Genomic DNA, 22,865 nt, shown 5'->3' with positions numbered 1-22,865 from the left:
AAAAACAAATTTTGTTCATGCTTGAGCGAACACGGGACGTTTTTGTAAGGGGTTCAAAAAGAGGCTTGCGCCAAAATGGCAGAAATGAGATATTTGATTATCAGACATCTTGCTAATCAGCAGACTTCCTCTTAACCTTTTCATTTTCTTTGCCACGATTTTCGAATTGTGCTGTCAAATTTCATTTACAAATTCATTTATTTACTTGAATTATTTTTTTTTCATTTAAACTTGTTTTACCTTTGAATTTTCCTTCATAAGTAAGAAAAGAAGACTTTTTGTCAACCCAAGCAAGAAGATTATTTGGGAAAACTTGTAATTATTCATATCATTTTATTATGTGAAACGAATTATGTTCTGGCACCTTTGAAAAAACATGAATCCTATTTTCAGGGGGTTATTGATTCCTTGACCAAGTTTAATTATGTGATTGACAGGACCATATATAGGTCCATTACAGGACAAACAGGTAAGGATTCATGTCTTTCAATAGCAACGATGTATTGAGTCAATTTTGAAGGAGCTAGATATGGCAGATCGGATAAAATGTATCAAAAAGTTGTGAGCGAGCGAAGCGGGCAAGCAAAAATTTCCACTTTTTTATTAAAATATCAAATTTTGTGATAGATTTTGACATAATATTCAAAAAATAATCATGGTTCACTTTTTATCTTCCCTTTTATTTCCTTTCCATTTTTTTTTTTATTGAAGGGGGGCACCCCCGAGCCCCCGCCAATCTGCATGCCACTGTTCAAAGGCACCATAACCTTTGTAGTACACAACGAAAGGATTTTTAAAAAAATACATGCTCTCCCATACTTCGGTTGAAATTTTTTTTTTTGCTTAAAGAAGGAATATTCAAAGCTAAAAGAGAACGTATTGAAATGTAACAGGAACAGAACAATTGAGGCAAATAAACAAATTTGAAAATGAATTTTGACCGCATAATTCGAAAATTATGGCAAAGATAATGAAAAGGTTAAAAATCTATTGATTAGCAAGAAGTCCGATCATCGGCATGTTATGCCATTTTGGCGCAAGCCTCCTTTTTAACCCCAGACAAAAACATTCCGTGTTTGCTCAAGCATGAACGAAACTAATTTTTTAATGGCATTTGAAAGATAAGACTTCAGAGCACCTATTAACACTAAAATATAGACATCATAATTTGAAACAAAAATTTTATAGACTTTTCAAATCTGTCCCGTTTTTTTTAAAACGCACTGTATACACGTACTATTCTTATTTCAGGCGTACAGTACAGGTGACATAAAACAAATTTGCCTCGTATAACCATGTGCTTTGTATATGACTATTTGAATGTTTTGCACTGTTTTTTTATGCATTGGCTTTAAAATTATATCCACCTAATTTCGAACAGAAAACAAATAAAGATCAGATTAATTATCATTCAATATTTATAGCCAACATGTTCATGATCTGTGCGGGTATAAAACCTTACCCAAACAGCCAAATCATAATTTGTTTTCAATTCTCTTTATTATCCTTTTAATAAATAATGTAAACGCCAGGGGGTTTATTGCACCAAATCGGGCACCAAATACAATACTGTATTTCTAATAGACCACTATTGCTATTTGACAAGTTCATCATATGGAAATGTAAAATACTAGCATATGGTGACTTGACTTTAATTACCCAACTGGTTTCGCTCATTACGTTTTTCTTTGTTCTCTTTGTCGCCAGTCTCATGAGACCGAATGTCATAGTCTATTCCTACAGGAGAAGACGTTTTAGCGCTCAAAAATCTATAATTTGCAATTTTCGCATCGTGCAGAATGAATGTAAACAAACAACAAATTGGGATTTAATGATTGTGCGCAGGCGCAATGCACTATGTTCACGTTGAACCGTCTAGTGACGTCATAAACCGAACACAGCCTGGGAGTTGTATTCTGCACAGAAAATCACGATTTTTCCATCAAAATGTCGTACGCATATTTATTCAAATACATTATTATAGGAGATACAGGTAAGGTTGATCATTTTATTTTACTTGGTTGATTTTTAAACTAAAACACTTGTGTAATTGACGGTTTAAATGTCGAGCCCCACTGCATTTGTAAATTTCGTAGTTGAAATGAAGACGAGAAACGCATAACGTTATCGTTGCAATAGACATGCACATGATGCTAACCAAATTGGCAATGCATTGACATTGTGATCCATTGCCAATGCAAGATTGCAATGGCCAATGCCATGTAATCTGGATGCCTACCAAGTTGCATGGGTTTCCAACCCTTCTGTAAGTGTAATCATCATGTTTTACTTTTGGTAAAATTGATGGGTAGACAGCTGGCAGCCGTCTGTTCCGAGGAGTTTTTAAACATTTTTATTTATTTTTATTTCTCCTCGTACACAGACGGCTCGCTATCGTGCAGCCACCATTTAGGGACTTAACATTCCCGGAGGGGGGGGGGGGGGTACTCGACTAAAAAGTGGTAGGTATAGTGAGACCACTACCGGTACATATCGACCACCTCTTTTGAAACCGACCACCTTGCGCGCATTAAAATTATTGCGTATTACTATTACAAACGATACGCGTGGGAGAGTAGGCGCAGTGTCCATAGGAACGGTAAGAATCAATTTTACGAGAGAAAAAGAAGGGGGAAAAGGTGAAAATTTAGGAGAATCTATCAAAATTGTTTTGACTACAGACTAGACCCGAACCCGCCCCGTTTCCGAAACGGCTTTACCTTTAGAACAAATATCCGTCGTCAATCGTCGAATCATGTGCCGGAGCTCGCAGTGGAAGTAGTGAGACGATCATTTAGCATGTGGACTTCATAGAAATGATCTGGAAGAGTCAAAATATTTCGCCACCGCGACAAAAATCGGCCGTAACTTAGTGTATCGCGGGTGGTCGGTTTCAAAAGAAGGGTGCAAATGAGCAAATGTAAAACCGTCGTATTTGTTGTTCGCCGATATATACGCGAATTGAATCGGAGTTGCTGATCGAAACATGGGAATCTGATCTGCTCAATTTTCTGCACAAATGAAATGAAAACTAGGTTAATCTGATAAATATTTTCGCAGATTCGATGCTTAGAAAATTAGGTGGTCAGTAGAGGCGCACGGCCAATATTGGAGACTGTCTCCAATGTGGGAGATTATCTCCAATATCAGAGACTTTTGTAAAGAATTTAGGTATCCAATTTCAGAGACAGTCTCCAGTTTTGGGGTCCAATTTCCTTTGTTTACATTTGCTGCAAAAGGATTAACTTGGCGGCAAATAAAAATGTGATAAGCAGATTCCTCATGAAAAATTACCCCTTTTCACCGTCTACTTTAAAAATTCACCGTCTACTTTTGTTTTGATAAGGATTTTTGTTGTCAATCACACACAAAACAAATGGGCTTCTGACCTCAGTGAGACAAAATGTTGGGTGGAAAAAATCATGCTTTTGTTGGTGTTGTTTCTTTTGTCCTTTTGCAAAGCAAGTCTCCAATGTGGGAGATTGTCTCCCCTATTGGAGAGAGTCTCCCATATTGGCCGTGCGCCTCTACTGGTGGTCGATATGGTGTAGTTACAACCATATGTGCCGCGGGCGAGACAAATAACGGGGGCTCTGGAGCAGGCTTCTTGTAAAAAGGAGGGTCCTCGGAACGGGCTTTGGAGCTACAAATGTTTGTGAAAACAGGGATCCTTGGAACGGGTCGCCTGTGTGTGAGTGCGTATGCTTCCCAATGCCATGGAACGGGCTTACGTGCATGTACCTCGAGCGATGTTCGTGCAGGCTCCACTTCACTACCGCTACACATCGCTCCACCTGCCCGAACGAGTGTCAAAGGTGGGATTTTATGGGGGGAATATAAAATTCATGCAACATCACAATCTTTAAAAACAATTAAAACTAATATTCTTACTTTACACAAAGTCTCACTTCTTTCCCATGCTTCTATCAGTCTCAAAATTGGTGATTTAGAGCCAACATGAAGTTCCTCACACGTATAAATAATTCGCTGCCGATTTCAAAACATCGCATGCACAAGGGTCTCTGCATGCGCGAGGGTCCGAGACCCTCGCGCAATGAATAAAGGTGTGTAGTGAGCAGTTTTGTATAATCAGCATGTCGTTCCTTTATAAAGCAAAAATAAAAGAAATGTGATGCAATGATAAAATTATTATGCATTCTTTTACATTTTATTCCATTAACAGGTGTTGGTAAATCCTGCCTCCTTCTCCAGTTCACAGATAAACGATTCCAGCCAGTCCATGATCTCACAATAGGTATGTCAACTCTTTAATAAGAATGCATTTGCAGTCGGTTTATAAAGAATACTCAAGGAATGAAAAAAATCGGGGGGGGGGGGGGTTACAAATATATAATATAAGTCACACTGACATGTAAATTTCCAGTTATATGTGGTAGGTTTATACCATAATGCATCACCGCATTAGGGACACTCCATATTACTCAATGTGATTATGCATTAAAGCCTGTCCTTTAGCTTTGATAAAGTGTCAGTTGTTGAATGAATATTTTACCCAAGTTACAATTAAGATATGGCATTTTTATGGCCATTAGGATATGAATTGAAATCTAGCACCCCCCCCCCTTTCATTGGTAATGTTTTTATTTGAAATATCTGTTTGAGCACTTCATACATTTGATAATTGGATATTGGATAGCTTCTGACAAAAGATTGTATATATGGCGATGTGTCATGAGTTCGCTCACCAAAAAGGGTGGTGCTGTTAATACATATTTTGATTAATTTGTTGAGTTATTTTTTCAAACCAAAGTAGCTTTGCCAACAAGTTTGGTATCATTTTAAAGCTGGATCCATTGGCTAATAATGTAGAAAATTTCATTGCTCTAGGATAGATAAAACTTGAGTTATATATCTATGGAGCACCAGGGGTGGTGCTGGAAGCCGTGCCACCTGTACAAAGTCAGTGGGGATTTTCAATATTCTGTGCTATTTTGGGTAAAACGTCAATATATTTTTGTGAAAACTTTACTTCCAACTACAAATTTGGTATCAACATTCTTCTTTGCTGTTAATTGATTGAAATGATAAGTTTGGCAATGTCATTGTCATGTAAATAAAAAAAAAAACATAGGAAAAGAAATAGAAAAATTGTCAAAATTGTTCACTTCCCACAATAATTCTTCTATTTTGACAAATATTTTCTTCACGTTATTCTTAATTTCAATGGAGCTTTTGTGTATGAAAACAGAAAATAAGATTTCTAATATTTTATAGGATGAAAATGATACTTGGTTTTGTTACATGTCTTAAAGGTTAAATGACTCATGTCAGAGACATTCAGACTTACAATATGTGAAGAATCTTGAAGTATTATTTGGTCTAATGTTATTTAGATTTCTTTTTGTATAGTTTTATACTTTAAATCTTATGAATACAGCAGATACATCCACCATGTAATGGTAAGGCAGGCAAAAATAGCACATGTCTTTATTTTTGTGAAAAAATTGCATAAATTCTGGTTGATTCTGAAGTAATTTCTTGACCATAAACCCAATACGATTATACACTGTTAGAAAGGACTCTGTACTGTACAGAAATGTGATTATTTTGCTAATTGGGGATTATAAAATTTATTATAATCAGTATCACAAATATGAGATTGAAAAATATATTGATATTTTTCTATTCAACACAATACAACACTAATGCCTTACACCTAATTATGCTATTTCTGAGTGCATATTTGGGTTAATTGAGAAATTTCCTTTCAGAAAATATATACTTTTACTATCATAGGGTGTAACCTTACAATGTAATGAGATAGGTGATGCAAAAGTAAGTCACTATGTAACGCAAAAGTAGGTGTGACCTCATGACACATGGCCATATCCTGAAATTTTCAGCCCATTTCATGCTTTAAAAGGTGTTTTGTATACAAGAAAAATTGTGTACCCTACTACATGTACTCTTTCTATTTTATTCAGGCATCCAAACAAATTAAAAAATTCTGTAAAATTTGATAATTTATCCAATAAAACACATTTTTGTCTCACCTGCATAGCAGAGTGAGACTATAGGCGCCGCTATTCCGACGGCGGCGGCGGCGTCAACACCAAATCTTAACCTGAGGTTAAGTTTTTGAAATGACAGCATAACTTAGAAAGTATATGGACCTAGTTCATGAAACTTGGCCATAAGGTTAATCAAGTATTACTGAACATCCTACCTGAGTTTCATGTCACATGACCAAGGTCAAAGGTCATTTAGGGTCAATGAACTTAGACCATGTTGGGGGAATCAACATCAAAATCTTAACCTAAGGTTAAGTTTTTGAAATGTCATCATAACTTAGAAAATGTATGGACCTAGTTCATGAAACTTATACATAAGGTTAATCAAGTATCACTGAACATCCTGCATGAGTTTCACATCACATGACCAAGGTCAAAGGTCATTTAGGGTCAATGAACTTTGGCCGAATTGGGGGTATCTGTTGAATTACCATCATAACTTTGAAAGTTTATGGATCTGATTCATGAAACTTGGACATAATAGTAATCAAGTATTACTGAACATCCTGTGCAAGTTTCAGGTCACATGATCAAGGTCAAAGGTCATTTAGGGTCAATGAACTTTGGCCAAATTGGGGTATTTGTTGAATTACAGCCATAAATTTGAAAGTGTGTTGGTCTAGTTCATAAAACTTGGACATAATAGTAATCAAGTATCACTGAACATCCTGTGCGAGTTTCAGGTCACATGATCAAGGTCAAAGGTCATGTAAGGTCAAAGAACTTTGGCCACGTTGGGGGTATTTGTTGAATTGCCATCATATCTCTATAAGTGTATTGGTCTAGTTCATAAAACGTGGAAATAAGAGTAACCAAGTATCACTGAACATCTTGTGCGAGTTATAGTAGTTTTCAAAATCAGCACTGCTGCTATATTGAATCACGTGATGCAGGTGAGACGGCCAGAGGCATTCCACTTGTTAGTATATCCTTCACACCTCAACTGTTTTGGGGCACAAGCAAAGTCATGCATTAATATATCTAGTAAGTTCATATCTAGTAATGAAATACAATTGTGATACATGCCCTTTGGGGGATTTACCAAACAAAGTAGGCTTTGTAAAATGTCATGAACTACCGCATGGGGACTTAGTATGTATTAATTTTATTGAAGCTTTAGTTGTTAAGTGGAATTCTCAATATTAACTTTTTAACAGAAAGTCTCATCCTAAAAACTGACAGCACCAAGTAACAGAAAGGACACATAAAAGTGTAATGCGACTGACCGTGGAATCTCCCATTTGCCTTTGGTTCGAACTTCAAAAATCACTTTCAAGTTTTCATCTGGAGATATATTCATTAGTTACTATGGGGGGGGGGGACGTTAAATAGCATCGTAGATAAGTTTCCCCACCAATTGTTTCTGCACCAAAAGAAGCTTGAATCAGAATTTTGATAAGTTAAAGCAAATAGTAGGTAATGTCACTGTCACCTTTACAATTACATCTCTAACATCTTGTGAATCTCAGAATTTCTGAACCACCATTTGTAATTTTCACTGCCCAAATATTGTTTGTGCAGAAAATTGGTCTTTAGTTTAGAGGAGGGTTTAGTATTTTATTGAACCTCCTGTGGCTTTGATGACAGTACGTTCCTTGACATACTGTTGACCAGTTTAACTTGTTTCTTGCCCGGTAGCATTCCATATACACTTGGAGCATGTCATGAAGCAGGGTCTTCAGGCACTAAATATGTTCTCAATAGGATTTTTTTAAATGGACTCTGAGGTGGCCATCTCAGCACCTTAACATGTTTTGTGTTGTGTAATTTGGTAACAACGTAAAACCAGGCGACAAATTTTTGGTCTAAAAAGTTGCACGGGACCTGAAAGTAAAAGTCTGTGAGTGGCGTCGTTAAAAAAATTGTACAGTGGATTTACGCAGAAAATGTTGAACTTGAGGGGGAGGCCATTATGCCCCCTCCCCCCTGTATATTAGGGTTAAGACGCCTTGTGTTTATCAATTTATAAATTTCTTTAAATTAATGATCATTTTCATTTTTGTATTTGATTTACTACTCTTATATAGGTGTTGAATTTGGTGCACGAATGATCAATATTGATGGCAAGCAAATCAAGTTACAGATATGGGATACGGTAAGTGTTTTCTCAAAACAGACATGATTTTTTATCATTTGAGATTAGATTAAAGATATTTCCTCAATTTTGATTTCAATGTGATTTCCTGTTAGAAATGGGTTTTTACTCTCAAATGCAATTTCATACTAACTTCCCATAGCTTGACAGAATATCAATTTTCTACATATTCATGTTGTAACATGTAATTTGAATACAATTCTTCATGATTTCCTGTAATGGATTACGTGCAATCAAATGAGTGATCTTACTGGTGTGTACATGTAGTTTAAAGGCCATAACATCATTATGTTCAATTTACACTATTTCTCTATACCTTCATTTAATACTTGGTTGAAAATGGCATTTTACAGCCATCCAAAGTAGAATAGTGATAGTTCCTTCAGCAAGTGATATACTGTGTAGGTGGATCAAACTGATTTACAGATCAAATGTGTGAATCATTATCATCACTATCCTCTCAATCTCTACATTGCCATCACCATCATCACCACCATTATCATTCCTCATAATTATTCCCATCATCTTCATCACCACCATTATCATTTCGCATAATTAATCCCATCATCACGACCACCATCATCTTCATCATAATCATCATCGACAACATCATCATCTCATGCTTATCATCATCATCATCATCATCATCTCATCATCATCTCATCATCATGTTTATCATCATTAAAATCATAACTAATCATAATCACTGTTACCCACTTTCTTCTTCCTCTTTCATCTTTTTTCCTACAAGTTGTAACTTCTTTTTCATTTACAACTATGTGAAGCTAACAAAAATCCAAATTGTATTTTTTTTATTCAGCAATTTCTTCTTCAGATATTACAATATTACAATTTTTTTTCCTTCAATTGTTCATATTGTAGGCTGGTCAAGAATCATTCCGATCCATCACAAGGTCTTATTACAGGGGTGCAGCAGGAGCTCTCTTGGTATATGATATCACTAGGTAAATATTCTCTAAGTAAATTCATAAACTACTAGTCATGCCTTTTTTTTTTGTTCATTTCCAGATATTCAATTGTGTTTTACTGGTTGGAATGCGGTATTCCATACATGGGTATCGATATTAAACTTGAAAAAAAAAATTAAAAGGGAACAAAATCACACATTCGAAATATGATCCTACTTCCACTGTTTCATTTTACAAAAATTTTGTTCGAAAATGAAGTTTGATATTGTTATAAAAAAAGTTGAAATGAATAGATTTGGAAATCTTTTACTCTGAGATGGAATTCGTTATCATAAATTCTGCTCCTGTCGCCTATTCTACTAAATACTGAAATGAGGAAATGCACTAGACTCTGAGATCAGGCTATGAGAAGATATTTGTTGTAGCCAAGATGAAAGTGTTCAATGATTGTGCTTTCTTTTATTATGCAGACGAGACACATTCAATCACCTGACCACATGGCTGGAGGATGCTCGTCAACATTCAAGTTCAAACATGGTTATTATGCTAATTGGTAATAAGAGGTAAGTCGAAGGGGTATGAGGAAAGGTATAAAAATTTAAGACTGAGACTCCTTAAATTTACTGACATATATACATTGTATTTATGTGTATATTGTTTACCGATTGTCCCATCAAAAAATAATATTGGAAATGTCATTGGATCATTATGGTGATGTGCTGAGATCAGTATTCACCCTTGTGAAGGACCATTTGTATATATGTACCAATTGTACATCTGAAAAAGGTTATGCCAAAATTCAGGAAAAGATATTTGTATGAGCTAACTGCATAAGTAGTCAGTATTTTATGTCGAGTTATCATTCCAAAGGTGAATTTGAATCCATGTTCTAAGTCATTTTTACTCAGATTTCATGCGTAACATGTTTTTGATTTAATGTTTATAGAGAAAAATATTCTAGTAATGAATACAAGGTTTCTATTTCATTGTGCTGAATCTGGGATTGTTACTAAGGTTACAGCATTGTACTGTTTATTGGTTGATTTACATAAACAACAACTGACTTTTCATTCCGACAGTGACTTGGAAGCAAGACGAGATGTAAAGAAGGAAGAGGGTGAGGCGTTTGCCAGGGAACACGGTCTCATCTTCATGGAGACCTCAGCCAAGACGGCTGCTAACGTTGAGGAAGCCTTCATCAACACTGCCAAGGAGATCTATCAAAAGATCCAAGAAGGTGTCTTTGACATCAACAATGAGGTAATCACTTCTGAGAAATACTGTCAGTTCCATAGTCAAATGCATGTTGGAATCATTAACATGGAATAAGTAAAGGGGGATGGTTCATATGATATAGGATTTCTGAATTAGGTGGGCTTATTTGTCAAGGATATTTATCAGAAGATAAGGGAAAGTTTCTTTGATATTATAATGCTGTTTGGGTCATAAATTTTTGTATGAAACAAAATTTGATATAGGGCACAAACATAACTGTTATAAACAGGAAATTGGGTTGAAAATATGAATAATATTAATTAGAGTTTCAGTGGCAATAGTAGTTTGTATTTAATATCTGATAGTATTGCTAGACTTCATGATAATTTGCATTTCATGAGCATGATCTGATCAGTTGCTGTTATGTTTGATATACCTTCCACAAATAGGAGTTTCAGTGTGACTAGGTCCAACCAATTACATCATTATACCCCAGGCAGAGTGTAAGAGGATATTATAGATCCAGCAATGTTTGGCAACTGCTGTGGCATCAAATTCTTAAGCTAAAAACTTGAGCAATAATTGTGATAACTTGGCAGCGTTTCATGAAATGACCGAGTGATGGACAAAGTCTGTTTTATCCAACAGTAGTCAGACAATTGTGCTTCTCAGCCAATCAAAATCAATGAATGTTGTCAGATGATAAATATTTCGATGAAACGTTCTCTAGAAGTTCTGAGATGAAGATCATCACCAACACCGTTGAGCGGGAGGTTGCTCCCCCTCCGCATTTTGCGCATGATTTTTGCAATGCCAAAAGCTCTTGGTGCTATTTTTCATGAGGTTTTTCCCCTACATCCTGCATCCATTAAGACCAAGTTTGCATAATTTTGCAGATGCATGTCTTACCAAAAATTGCTCAAAACATGTTTTTGTGTACAATTTGAATATCAATTGTGCTTTCAGCCAAATATATATGCATGAATATTTTTGCTTTTACTGATTCAAAATTACTTGATTTTATTTTTATGATTGGAAATGTTTCACTAATCAGTTAGAAAAAAAAACAATGAAAATCCAAAGAAAATCAAAAGGCTTTCAGAGTAAGAGAGTAAAATTCATAAAGTTTCTTTGATACATTTTTCTTCCAATGCAGGCTAATGGAATCAAACTTGGGCCTCAGCATAATACAGTGAACCCAGCACAACCATCGGGTGATAGAGGACAACAAGGGGGCCAGGGCTGTTGTTAATCCAACCCCCTCTGGTTGGATTTAAATGCCCTTTAATCTGGAACTCCTCACTTCATGTAGGATAACCTCAAGTCCCCAGCCCTTGCCTGCTAGCATTCTGCCGTTCTACGAGCCTCCCTTTCGTACCTGTCTATGACAATAGATGGTTTGGGCTCAAGATCCCTTACTGCCCAAGCCATTCCCATTCTGTAGAAGAGATAACTTTCCTAGGTAGGTCAGTCCACCCCTCTCCTATCTATCACCAAACGCCCGTTCCAACTTTCCTAGGTAGGTCAGTCCACCCCTCTCCTATCTATCACCAAACGCCCGTTCCCCGTACCCCTGGCCGTGTCATATCCACGGACTCTTGCTGTATCCAACATATCTGCAGGCGCCAAGGGAGTAGGGTTATTGATACATGTCTGCCAACGGCCCTGGGTTAAAATTGCAATGTATTGAAATGTACATTTCATGTAGATTATGTGTACAATGTGATTTGATGAACATGGCATCCTTTATTGCGATATAAAGGGGAGAAGTAAATATATATTGAAGAGTCCTATTAAACAGAATACTCTTGGGGAGATGTGACTCTCGTGTAAATAGCCATGTACTTGTGGATATAATAGTCAAGTGGTCTGGTAATATTGTGCATTCTTGGAAATTTTACTAGATTCTTTTTGTAGCATGATAAGAAATGTATGTTTTAATATGTGATCACATTGATAATGTTCTCATGGCACATAGCCATCTATGAAGCACTAAATGAATGTTCAAATTTAATGAAGTATTATCTGAAACAGTATATTATCATTTCAAACTTTTAAAAATAAAATAAAGGTAATTCTAAAGCAACCCTATCCATATACTGAAATCTATATAACCTAAAAGATACAGTTTATGTATTCATTTTGCAATTTAGGTTTTGGGGAAGTGAATAAGGGATCGACATCTAGCAAGAAATATTAAGAAATTAGCACATGAATCCTATTTGATCCATAGCCTATCTTCATGTCATCTGTAGAATATGAATGAAACCTAATTTCCTTATAATCCTTTCATTTTTTAAGCAAAAGATTGATTGCCAAATGATCATGATTATTCACAAGTGTTACAAGTGTAATATTGATGAGTGTAGGAATTAGAGAAGATTGTAGAAAATCTTGCTACAGAAGGAACCAGATAAACCAAAGTGTTTTGTATTAGTAAGGTGTCATGCTATCAAGATTATGTTTTTCTGGAGATGGTTTGATTTTAGTTTTTCTTTTTTTTTCAATACCAGAGTTAGATTTTACCGGGTGCCCCCCCCCCCCCCCCCACCTCCCCAAAGCAGAATTGTCAACCTTTAAAGCACTTTGCCAAAGTTCCACCAAATCTGAATTTACCTGTTATCTTTTTTTTTTTCTTCAAATTCAAATGATGCCAATATCATCAATCAGTATTGGTTGATTATTTTGATTTCATGTAGGGTTTGGGAAAGTGCAAAAAAATTGCCATTCTTTGGGTTTGTTTGGGAAGGAAGGGGGAAGGGGTCAACTCGTGTGTGTATGATTACTAGAAATTAATAGAAATGAAATTGATTTAACAGAGAATTATTATCATGCATTCCATATAGAGTGTCTCTGTATTTATCAGTGATATATTTCTTATTTTAATGTGATTATCTCTTTCACTCAAGTTTGTGTTTGTTATTACCTGGTTAATAGATGATTGAATAAAATGAAAAGGAGGTACTCGAGGTTCCTTGCATTAGAGATGGAACAGCATCAGTTTTACATTTTCATGCCACTCTTTTTAAGTATCAGATATTTTGGTTTTTCATTTATTGGAGATGCAATTCACTCAAATGTTCATATATTGAATATATTTCTTTTTATTTTGGGGCTAATCCTCCCCGATTAAATGACTATAATTCAACATTGACTAATTTGAGATCGCTTCAAATAATTCTTTCTATGAGAATTTTTTTTTTTTTTGGCATGAAAGTGTTGTTCGAAATGTTAAATCTTTCTTGTATTGAATCGCAGAGTAGGACTTGCTAGAAGTCGGAACTTCTTTGATAGTTAGTATATAGCGTGGATGTTTATGTGTTTATTTATTAAATTATTATATTAATGGATTGAGATAGGGAAAAGGTATTTATCTGGTTATGTGGATCATCAAATGAATTATTTCTTTAGAGTTATGTTAAACATATCAAATTTGCCTCCCAGACATTGACAACAACAAAAAAATTATAATGAATATAATATATATTCTAGAGTATACTAGTAAGTAATAATGTTATTAAGTTTTTCAGAAAGAATTGTTTGTACGTGGTTAGAATGAGAAATATAGGGTCTGATGTAAAGTCATATAACAGAGTACTGGTAAGTCGGCAAGTGATCAAGTGCACCTAATTTTTGTGCAATGTCTGTGCAGTTTAGAGGTAGAAGTTGGCATTACATGTCTAGTATGGCTAGCTCGAGGCTAGACTCTGGTAAAAGAAATGGAAATGGACGATAACACTTTGGAAATCATAGACAGCAAAGTCTGTCAGTTTGATGGTTTTTTTTTTGGACAGTCATTGTTTCTTCTAATTCCGCGGACATAGTCTGAGTGTAGCATCAGCGACATATAAAGAACTTTGATCTGAAAAAAGTTGATGCTTTTGGTCTCATCACACTTTACAGCTATTTCATGTTATTGCATTCATGTGCTCATTATTTATTTTAGGGGGTGCATTATTGTTACACCGCAATAAGTGCAACAAAATGTCCACTTTGTGAAATATTCCATGTTTACAATAATATAGGATTGTTGGCTTACATTCATCAATTTGGTATGTTTTGTAAAAATTTCTATTTGATATTCATGAATTGAATGATGAAACAGATAGGTTAGTATTAAACCAGTACTTAATGCCTTGTGTATATATACCATGGTGTTTATTGGTACAGGGTGTATCATAAAACAACAAGAAAGCATGAAATCCATCTAATTTTCAACAAGGTTTTTATATGAATGATTATCATTGTGCATGGATTGACCCCACTCCCATTCCCAGCCAATTTTATTTTTTATCCTACATGTGATTCAGCATGTAATGTAATGTCCACATTTTATCCCTATACATAAAAGTATGAAAATTTGATATTTCAGTACCGGTAATCATCTTATAAATCTTCTCAACCACAAATAAGTTGGTCATTAGCAAGCAATGTTTCATACAACACACATCATCCAGATGCCAAGTGACAAGGTTAGCTCTTTCATGTACTTCCATCAAACAAATAGAGCCACAATTTGTAATTATATAGATTTAATGTGACCACATGATTTGTAGATTTAATGATTTTTTTTACCTGATTGCTAAGACAGCATGAGTACCGGTACTTGTAAACAAGCAACCAGAGGATATAAAGATTAAAGTCCTCTCCGAGGGACCTGGTAATGATGATAAATGCCTTATGAAATGGCATGAGGACACCAAGTGAGAATCCCAAGAATCTTAAGTATTTTCATATGGAAATTGGAAACGCTGCACCCACCCAGCATATGATAAATATTGTCCTGTACTGTTGAACATAGAATTTGTGGTAGGGGGAATGGATTCAGGTTTTGTTGTTGTTGTCCTGACCTTTTTTTTCAAGACCTTTATGCAATAGGTATACCCTCATGAGAACTATTAGCTTCATTATCAAATTAAACAAGAGTACAATGTAGTTGATCATATTGTATGGAACTGTAACATCAATTTAATTTGTAAATAAACACTTAGGTATACACATGCAAGTTTATTTTTAAAATGTATGTATACAGTGTTATGTCTTGGTTACTGGTTGAAATGGAGAGTTGTGCACATTCTTTATATGAAAAAAGAAGTTAATTGTACACATGATTGGTTTTACTGGCAAAGAAAATTCAAAATTAAAATGAAATTTCTTTATGACAATTACATATTTCTAAACCCCCCCCCCCCCCCCAAAGACAATATTTAGACAATGTAGAGTCTTGATCATTGTTTTGGAACAAGGAGGCTTAAATGGGATATTCATTGTATCAAAACATTTCTCTTTATTTTTGTTGGGGTATTTCAGTAGGTACATGTATAAGCAGATTCCATAAGGGGATTTTTTGCCCAATGTGACATGCAGCAAATGTGATTTAAAAAAGACTCATCCATTCCGAGTTGAAAGTTAATCAGTAATATCTAAACAATTTCATGATGGTCTGTCAATATGGATATTTTCATGTCCAAATTTTTGTTGTGCTATCTTCAGGCTTGCAGTTAAATTTGTTGTTTCAATCATCGTTAAAATCAAGCTTCCATAAGCTCACAGTCAAAGTGGCATTATTCCATTCTGAAAAATAATTGAATTGAAAGATTAAAGTCTTTAAACGATTTCTTCTGTGCTTTGTCTGACATTGAATTTATAGTGATTTTTTTTCTCCAACTGAAAAAGGTCATACATTTATAGGTGCAATCAATATAAGAAAAGTATTATTATTGTTTTCTTTCTTTAGCACACATTTGTATAAGCCTCATGGCAAAGTAGATTTATGCTTTTTTAAATGAATATGTTGATTTTGAAATCTAATCAATTTTGTTCATCACTCTGTCTATTGTACTTATGTTTGAAAATGTAAATTATGTGGATTACTTCTTAACAAGATAATGAACATACATGGGAGATTATGCATTATTTATCAATGTTTCTCAAAGTAATTGTGTTAATTTTCAGTCTTTTGATGAAAGCTCTTTCTAAGATATATATGACAATTTAATTTGAGAATATCATATTTCAAATTTTTGTATTTTCCCTTTTATATTTCTAATTTCTATGATTAGATCCTCAAATCCTGTTCCGCATATATACATGTATTACAATGGTTTAAGCGCACTGCACAAACATATATCGGATGTTAACGTCTACAACTATGTATGCATATATGTGTACTGGAGTTTAAAGCTTCTACATATGTATATATATTAATATATGCCAACATATTTCTATGTATAGTATGTCTCTCCCATAGTTAAACTCATCAGATTTAATCAGCATCACAAGAACTTGCATCCTCTGGCTCAGATTTTATATTAAAAAGGAAGACCAAATTAAGCTTAATTAATTTCCAGTTTATAGTAGTGTCAACACAATTTTCAGCAATTCTATAACAGTACACACAAAAAAGAGAAAGCTATATCACTGTCTCTAAAACGTCATATCTCAAATTTAAGAATTTTTGCAAAACAGCTCGGAAAAAGCTGATTTTTCAATTTATGGAAATGGTTCAGACAACCGCATACAATCCACCAACCATATGTGTCACACACTAAATTAAAGAATCTAAAAAATGCTTATATTTTGTTCTCAGTTTATTGACATTAGAGCCTAATGTAAATAAGAGTTGGTTTGCTCTACCTTTATAGATACTGCGCTGGATGATTTAAACCTCCCTTCTTAAAAAGTACTTTGTTGCTCATCTTACCCGTGCTGTATTGTTTCTTCTAGTAATTAGATAGATGTATGCATTTTGATTCATTCTATGTACTTTCTCTGTATATCTGATCTGATTAATAACAATTGTGGCATGGAAGATGATTAAAATTGGTCACCAAAACCAGATATGTTAAAAAGAGATCTTGTTCATTAGATGTGCTTATTGAATTTTCTTGTTCTCCATAAAAAGGAAAATGAGTAAGTGAAGATTGAGAAAAATCTGACAAACAGAAACAATTAGATATTGAAAAAAAATGTAATCATTGTGGATTTTAAACTGGCGGCATATTGCCATGAACATGTAGGGATGGTAAATTGCATATTGGTCTTGACACCGGCTTCATCTACTTTCCATTGGTCTTGACCTACATGGTCTAATCCTACTTTGTCTAAAGCCAGTTCATCTAAACCATTTGGTCTACATGACATTACTATTTTAATAGCCCATTTATAACTTTGTCTAATTTCCAATTAGGCTCTACCCGTTTTGTCTAAATATTCACTTGGTCAAACACTATTTAGTCGATATGGTTAGATGCTGTTTTATGAATCAAATTTTCATATGACAAAATGGAAGTGGAAAAATGTTCACCATCTGGGCATTAGACTAAGTAGGAATTATATCAAGTGTAGTGCACACCAAACACCAATTAGACCAAACTGATAATAGACCAAATGGTTTTAGCCCATGTGGTTATCCAGACGACTTGATCACTGCGAAGGGGTATAACAAGCCAGGCAAGATGACTTCAAATTTGGAATGTCAAGAAATATAAATTTTATTACATTTAGTATCATTCACTACGGTAATAGCATTCAAAAGTTGCATAGCCGAGGATTTTAAAGCATTCCAAGGTGAAATTCAACACTGACAAAACCTACATTCCATTACATGAAGGCTTGTAATCAATAACTGGATGACAATGGCAAAATTAGATCACTTATAATACGATTTGTTCAAAATCCTGACCAGAAATCAATTCAAGTTGTTCTTTCTTATTTGAAATCCATTACAAACCATTATGCTATGGGACTTGCTTCCAAAAGCTACAGCCAAAATTGACTTGAAGTGAGATGTCATTTATTTAATTGCTCTACTGCTTGTAATATTGATTTAAGGCCATTTTTAAGTCACAGACCAGATAAGTCTTGTACACAATGGGGGATTTCAAGATAAACATTCAGTGGTGATGTTAGCGTTGAGAGCATAGAAAGGCTGCTGAACCGAGCTCCAACACCGAGCTGGGTTCAGAAGAATGATACCTATCTTGTTTTCGATAACTCGAGACGTCACGCCTCTGAGCTGCTGAACCTCTCAACTTTATGCGAGAAGTCTGAACACACAACACCAACACCAGATTGTATAAAGAAAATATTAGGACTATTTTCTGAATTTTAAGATCCAAGTATCAGCAATCTGACATAGTGGGCAAATGCAATAAAGCCCATAATAGAAGATACATCTCTATACGGTGCAATGAAGATTATGACTAAAACCGAGTTAAAACATTTAATACACCCCTTTTGAAATGTCGAAATACAAGGGAAATTTATGTAAGTTGCGAGGATGGCCCACATGCAATAAAGAGATAGTGGCATTGGATGAACTGGGGTCCATTTTCATTAAGAAAATCCGATTGATTGGCTGCAGAGCTCTGTTATCATGGCTAAGTTACCATAAGGTATTCTTTATGAAACTGAAATAAAATTCTGTTCTGACCTTTGAATTTTGTCCAAAACAAAAGTAATTTGATCAATACCCATTTATGTAACATGGGTTGAGTGCAGCACAAAGTGGATCAATTTCTTGCTGAAGGAATACACAAAATACATGGCTTGGATTCTTGCTAAGGGAATGCAAAATACATGGCTGGGATACAAATCCATGACCCTCTGTTTCAAAGTCCAGAGACTCATCCACTGGGCCACAATGCTCAATTAAAGCATTGATTATGTTTATGCTATTTAGGTTTTCATACCACACTTGAGGAACTGCTTGCAACTCAAAAGTATACATGTAGCTATGTCAACTCTCAAATGGCCAAATAAAGCTTGCAAAAATATGATAAGAAAAGGCTTATATGAGTTTAATAGCTGCATGAATAACACTAGCGAACATGGGTATGTTGCTTTGAGAATACCTACAAATAGTATATTTCTTTATGTTTAATATTAACTCTGACTCTAAATTTTTCAAATTAACCTGTCATCTATTAAGTAAAACTAAATCATTTATGTAATATCAGTGTAAAAACTGCAAAAAAGGAATACAAATTTTCATAAAAATAACATGAACAGATTACATCTTTGAAAACACATTTTCAGAAACGATTCTAATCAAGAACATATGTGTTTCATGGAAACTACTTTTCATTTTCAATATAATAATTTTAATTGTAATAAAGCCCAGAAGAAGAGAAATTCAACAAATACAGAAACATATAACAGTGTTCTTGTAAAGAAAAGAAAAAATGAAATACAACACTAATGTGCTTAAAATTGTGTCATGTTTGTAATATAACTTGAGAAAAAAATATGGTTCTAATTGATGTAATTCTCTTCCAGAAAAGAGCATTGCGAATATCAAAGCATTCAAACACAATGAATATTTCTAATGATTAGATGAAATAAATGGAAATAAAATATTCTGTCCTTTGTTGTAATGCCATATGATATTCATCTGAAGATGGAACAGACTACACCTGTACACTGTAGAATACAAGGTTTTAATGCATTCTATCATGTACAACAACAATGTGAAAATATGACAATTAAAAGTATGCCCACAGCTCTGTTAGAACTGATTCAACTTCACCTAGTTCACTTCTTCCACACATGAGGCTGACTGTACATTATTTATAATGTTTCTAAATGTAAAAATATTGCAGCAAATTACTATTCTTGCTATCAACATGGAAATGCAATTCACAGTCTACATACACTTCGGTAGCTTCATGAATGTAAATGATGGCAAGTATCGCCAAGAATGTAAGTTTGATGATCAACCTTCTGTTGTGTAAAATGACTGTTTGGTCTGTTTGGTGTACATCTCTGCCCTCTCTCTCTCATTATCACAATCATTCCACACGAACCGACGTTGTGCTTGCTGGGGGGTTGGGGATGACTCCTCCTCCTCTTCTATTAAAGCTGAATATGAGCGAGGGATCTCCTCTAATTCATGCTTGACCACTACTTTCTTGAAAGTTTCCCTTGTGATATCTCTTTTCTCATCTTTATCATCCTTCACAATGCTGTTGCCATGGTTACATAAAGGAGGGCTTGGATAGTTGACCTGAGGCCTATGGATAGCAGGAGACCTTGGGTGATATGACACTGTTAATGCAGATAAACATATAATCACAGATTTATTTGACTATTCATAATTTATTTGATTGATGGATGATGATGATGGTTGTGATGATGATCACTTTAATTTGTAAAAAAGAATAAACTTTCTTAATAAATTCATTCAATACCTCAAACCTGGAGGGGGGGGGGTTAAGAAATGCCAAATTTCTTTAATTGGACTATATTATTGATCCTTAAACACACTATAGTATGAAAGTAAAGGAAAAACACAGCAGTAGACCAAGTTATGATTTGGAAAATGAAGAAAAGTTATCAATGTATCAAACAAACAACAATGAAAGTTCCATATACTGTTATTGTAGATTACATTATGGTTTGGAAAAAGCAAAATGATCATACGTGCTCCAATTTACTATTGTTCCTCATTCTATTTAAACATGACGTAAGCTACAATGGTGTATGGAGGGGAATGCTTGCATACTTTCCAAGTCACCAGGGGCGGATCCAGGATTTTCCAAAAGGGGGGGGGGGCAAATTTTTTGGAGGAAAATTTTGACAAGCCCCCCCCCCGAAAAAAAAAAGGTTTTCAACCACAAATTAAGGATATTTCGTATCCGAAAAAATTTGACAAGCAAAAAAAAAAAGTTTTCAACCACAAATTAATTACAAATTTTCATTTTGCTTTTCAAAGGGGGAGGCACATGCCCCCTGTGCCCCACAATTACTGCATAAATGTCTGATGTCATCTACTAGTTCCCCCTGTGAACTTCAGTAATGGCATGGGAACTTGCTTAAAATTATACAAAAAGTCTTGATATATATACAAAGGAGAGCTGCTCCAACACAAAGAAGTTGTAGATTCATTTTGAAATTTGCTTATATTGTAATCATCAGTGACCGAGTATTAGATAATTAACATTCAACCACTAATTTCAGTCTTTCACTTTTAAAATTCAATCCGTATCCAATTTAGCTTGGTAATTCATCCCAATAAAATAAAGAGGAGTATGATTACTTGACATCATGTTCTCTGGAGGAAGGGCAGAAGTAGGACTATACAGCATGGCAGGAGTTGATGGATAGGCACTCATGTATGGAACTGTATGAGCAGAGAAGTCCAGGACCTGCTGATAACCATACATTTCTTGGTCCATCCCAGCAGGCCTTGAACAGCAGCTAGATCCTAAGACAGGAGACCAAAATGATGTGCTGGGTGTCTGATTGATGTTTGCATAATCTGTGAATCAGGAGCATAGCAGAAAAAATGAAAACAATGAAATGAATGTGCATGAAAAAGAGCAAACATTAGGCCTACTTTGTATAAAAAAAATCAATGAAATTGAGAGAAAAGTTCATTGTTTTTAAATCCTCATACCTGTACTTTTTTTGGACAATCTGCCAAATTGAGAGAAAGGGTTTCTAATTGAAAATAAACTTTATTTTGGGAGTTGCTTAGAAAAGAAATGTCAAGAGATGCTTTCAGACACTCCCTATGATAGTGAACTGGTGATTGATCGCACACTTCTACTAGGGAAATCTTTAATAGTGATTTAAGTTTGAGTGCATTCGAACCTAAAGAAGGTGATTCTGGGTAAACTCTTGGAGGCATTCCCAAATTTGGGCTTTGCTGGAAAACCATGCACTTTTGCAATGATGGCAACTGGGCACCTTCCTCGAGGAGTTGTTTGGCTTTTGAAATGAGTTTGGACTTTGAGTTGGAAGAAGACTGCGAAGAAGGGCTACTTTCACTCGAGGTGTCTCCTTTGACATGAGAATATTTCTGCCCTTGTGCCCAGAGAACCTTTGCACTTGATTTTTTCAACAAAGCAGAAGCATTCGGAGATTCCTCCCCAAGATCGTCAGCATCAGATGACTCTGTTTCTGAATCTGGCGGAGGTCTAGTATCAGCACACGCTGAGTGTCCAAGTTTGTGGTGCGGCGTTTGGTGCACAAAATGTTGCTGAGCTAGTGCTAAAGATGATATCGAAGATGGGTAAACATACTGGCACCCGTAGGACGAGGTTTGTGGATAGTGTATAGGTCTTGATTTGGCATACTTATTGGCATTGCCAATGACAGTCCCAGTAGCGGCAGTGAACGAAGCCGGTGGTGTCACACTCTGACTCTGTCCACATCTACCCAAGATCTGAAACATGTTTCCAGCATTATTTGGTCCGTTATGCCCGTAGTCGTAGAAAGCGGTCTCGCCTCGACTTTGGCCGAAACTGGGGCGACGTTTGTTGGCGGAGCTGGTACGCCTGACTCTCGGGAGGAGATCGGGGCGATGCTGGACGAAAAAGTTGTGAGCAAAGGCTTGCAGCTGGTTAGAAAAAGAACTGCGTTTCATGCTCGTCTTGTAATCAGTTAATTTGACATTTGCGGTTGTCCTAGCAACTTTTCTAAATCCGTAGAGATTGAGTTGACGCACAAAACTAGAGAAATTTTGAGTCTTAAAAATGCTATATTCGCCGGACCTGAGCACTTCTTCTTTGAAGTGATGTGCATCTACAACTACAATTGTGCCACAGCTGCTCCATTGAATGGAATCATAATTGGGATCATTCACCAACT

At 35.3% G+C, this 22,865-nt stretch overlaps 2 protein-coding genes across 3 annotated transcripts; one reads left to right on the top strand and one right to left on the bottom strand.

The window, feature by feature from the left end:
- The first annotated feature begins 1,857 nt into the window (after window positions 1–1,857).
- On the top strand, window positions 1,858–16,697 carry LOC129253790 (ras-related protein Rab-2A). Of its 2 annotated transcripts, XR_010292694.1 has the most exons (8): window positions 1,858–1,993; window positions 4,184–4,255; window positions 8,060–8,127; window positions 9,010–9,092; window positions 9,527–9,619; window positions 10,136–10,316; window positions 11,428–11,733; window positions 11,791–16,697. XR_010292694.1 is itself a non-coding variant. In XM_054892217.2 (7 exons), exons 1-7 carry the CDS (start codon window positions 1,948–1,950, stop codon window positions 11,521–11,523), a joined length of 639 nt encoding a protein of 212 aa, XP_054748192.1. In that variant the 5' UTR covers window positions 1,865–1,947; the 3' UTR covers window positions 11,524–16,697. The 2 variants fall into 2 exon arrangements, 1 of the variants encoding a protein (XP_054748192.1); XM_054892217.2 differs by having other exon boundaries at window positions 1,865–1,993; window positions 11,428–16,697.
- Window positions 16,698–17,169: 472 nt separating this feature from the next.
- LOC129269756 (uncharacterized) lies at window positions 17,170–22,784 on the bottom strand. The gene is made up of 3 exons (XM_064095417.1): window positions 21,867–22,784; window positions 21,310–21,531; window positions 17,170–20,318 (listed from the first exon to the last, which is right to left on the bottom strand). Exons 1-3 carry the CDS (start codon window positions 22,639–22,641, stop codon window positions 19,987–19,989), a joined length of 1,329 nt encoding a protein of 442 aa, XP_063951487.1. The 5' UTR covers window positions 22,642–22,784; the 3' UTR covers window positions 17,170–19,986.
- Between the last annotated feature and the right edge of the window lie 81 nt (window positions 22,785–22,865).

The sequence above is a fragment of the Lytechinus pictus genome, chromosome 2 (assembly GCF_037042905.1).
Source record: "Lytechinus pictus isolate F3 Inbred chromosome 2, Lp3.0, whole genome shotgun sequence".
Lineage (NCBI taxonomy): Eukaryota > Metazoa > Echinodermata > Echinoidea > Temnopleuroida > Toxopneustidae > Lytechinus > Lytechinus pictus.
Note: the sequence above shows the minus strand (reverse complement) of the source record. Positions and strands in the feature narration are given on the sequence as shown.

What these genes read in the sequence shown, in the direction of transcription:
- LOC129253790 (XM_054892217.2), top strand. Translation starts at nt 1,948, where the DNA reads ATGTCGTACGCATATTTATTCAAATACATTATTATAGGAGATACAG. An exon ending in CATTATTATAGGAGATACAG is followed by an intron (nt 1,994 to 4,183) that starts GTAAGGTTGATC and finishes TTCCATTAACAG; the next exon opens with GTGTTGGTAAATCCTGCCTC. An exon ending in ATGCTAATTGGTAATAAGAG is followed by an intron (nt 9,620 to 10,135) that starts GTAAGTCGAAGG and finishes TCATTCCGACAG; the next exon opens with TGACTTGGAAGCAAGACGAG.
- LOC129269756 (XM_064095417.1), bottom strand. Translation starts at nt 22,641, where the DNA reads ATGAAACGCAGTTCTTTTTCTAACCAGCTGCAAGCCTTTGCTCACAAC. An exon ending in CCCAGAATCACCTTCTTTAG is followed by an intron (nt 21,532 to 21,866) that starts GTTCGAATGCAC and finishes CCTGATTCACAG; the next exon opens with ATTATGCAAACATCAATCAG. An exon ending in TCCAGAGAACATGATGTCAA is followed by an intron (nt 20,319 to 21,309) that starts GTAATCATACTC and finishes CTGCATTAACAG; the next exon opens with TGTCATATCACCCAAGGTCT.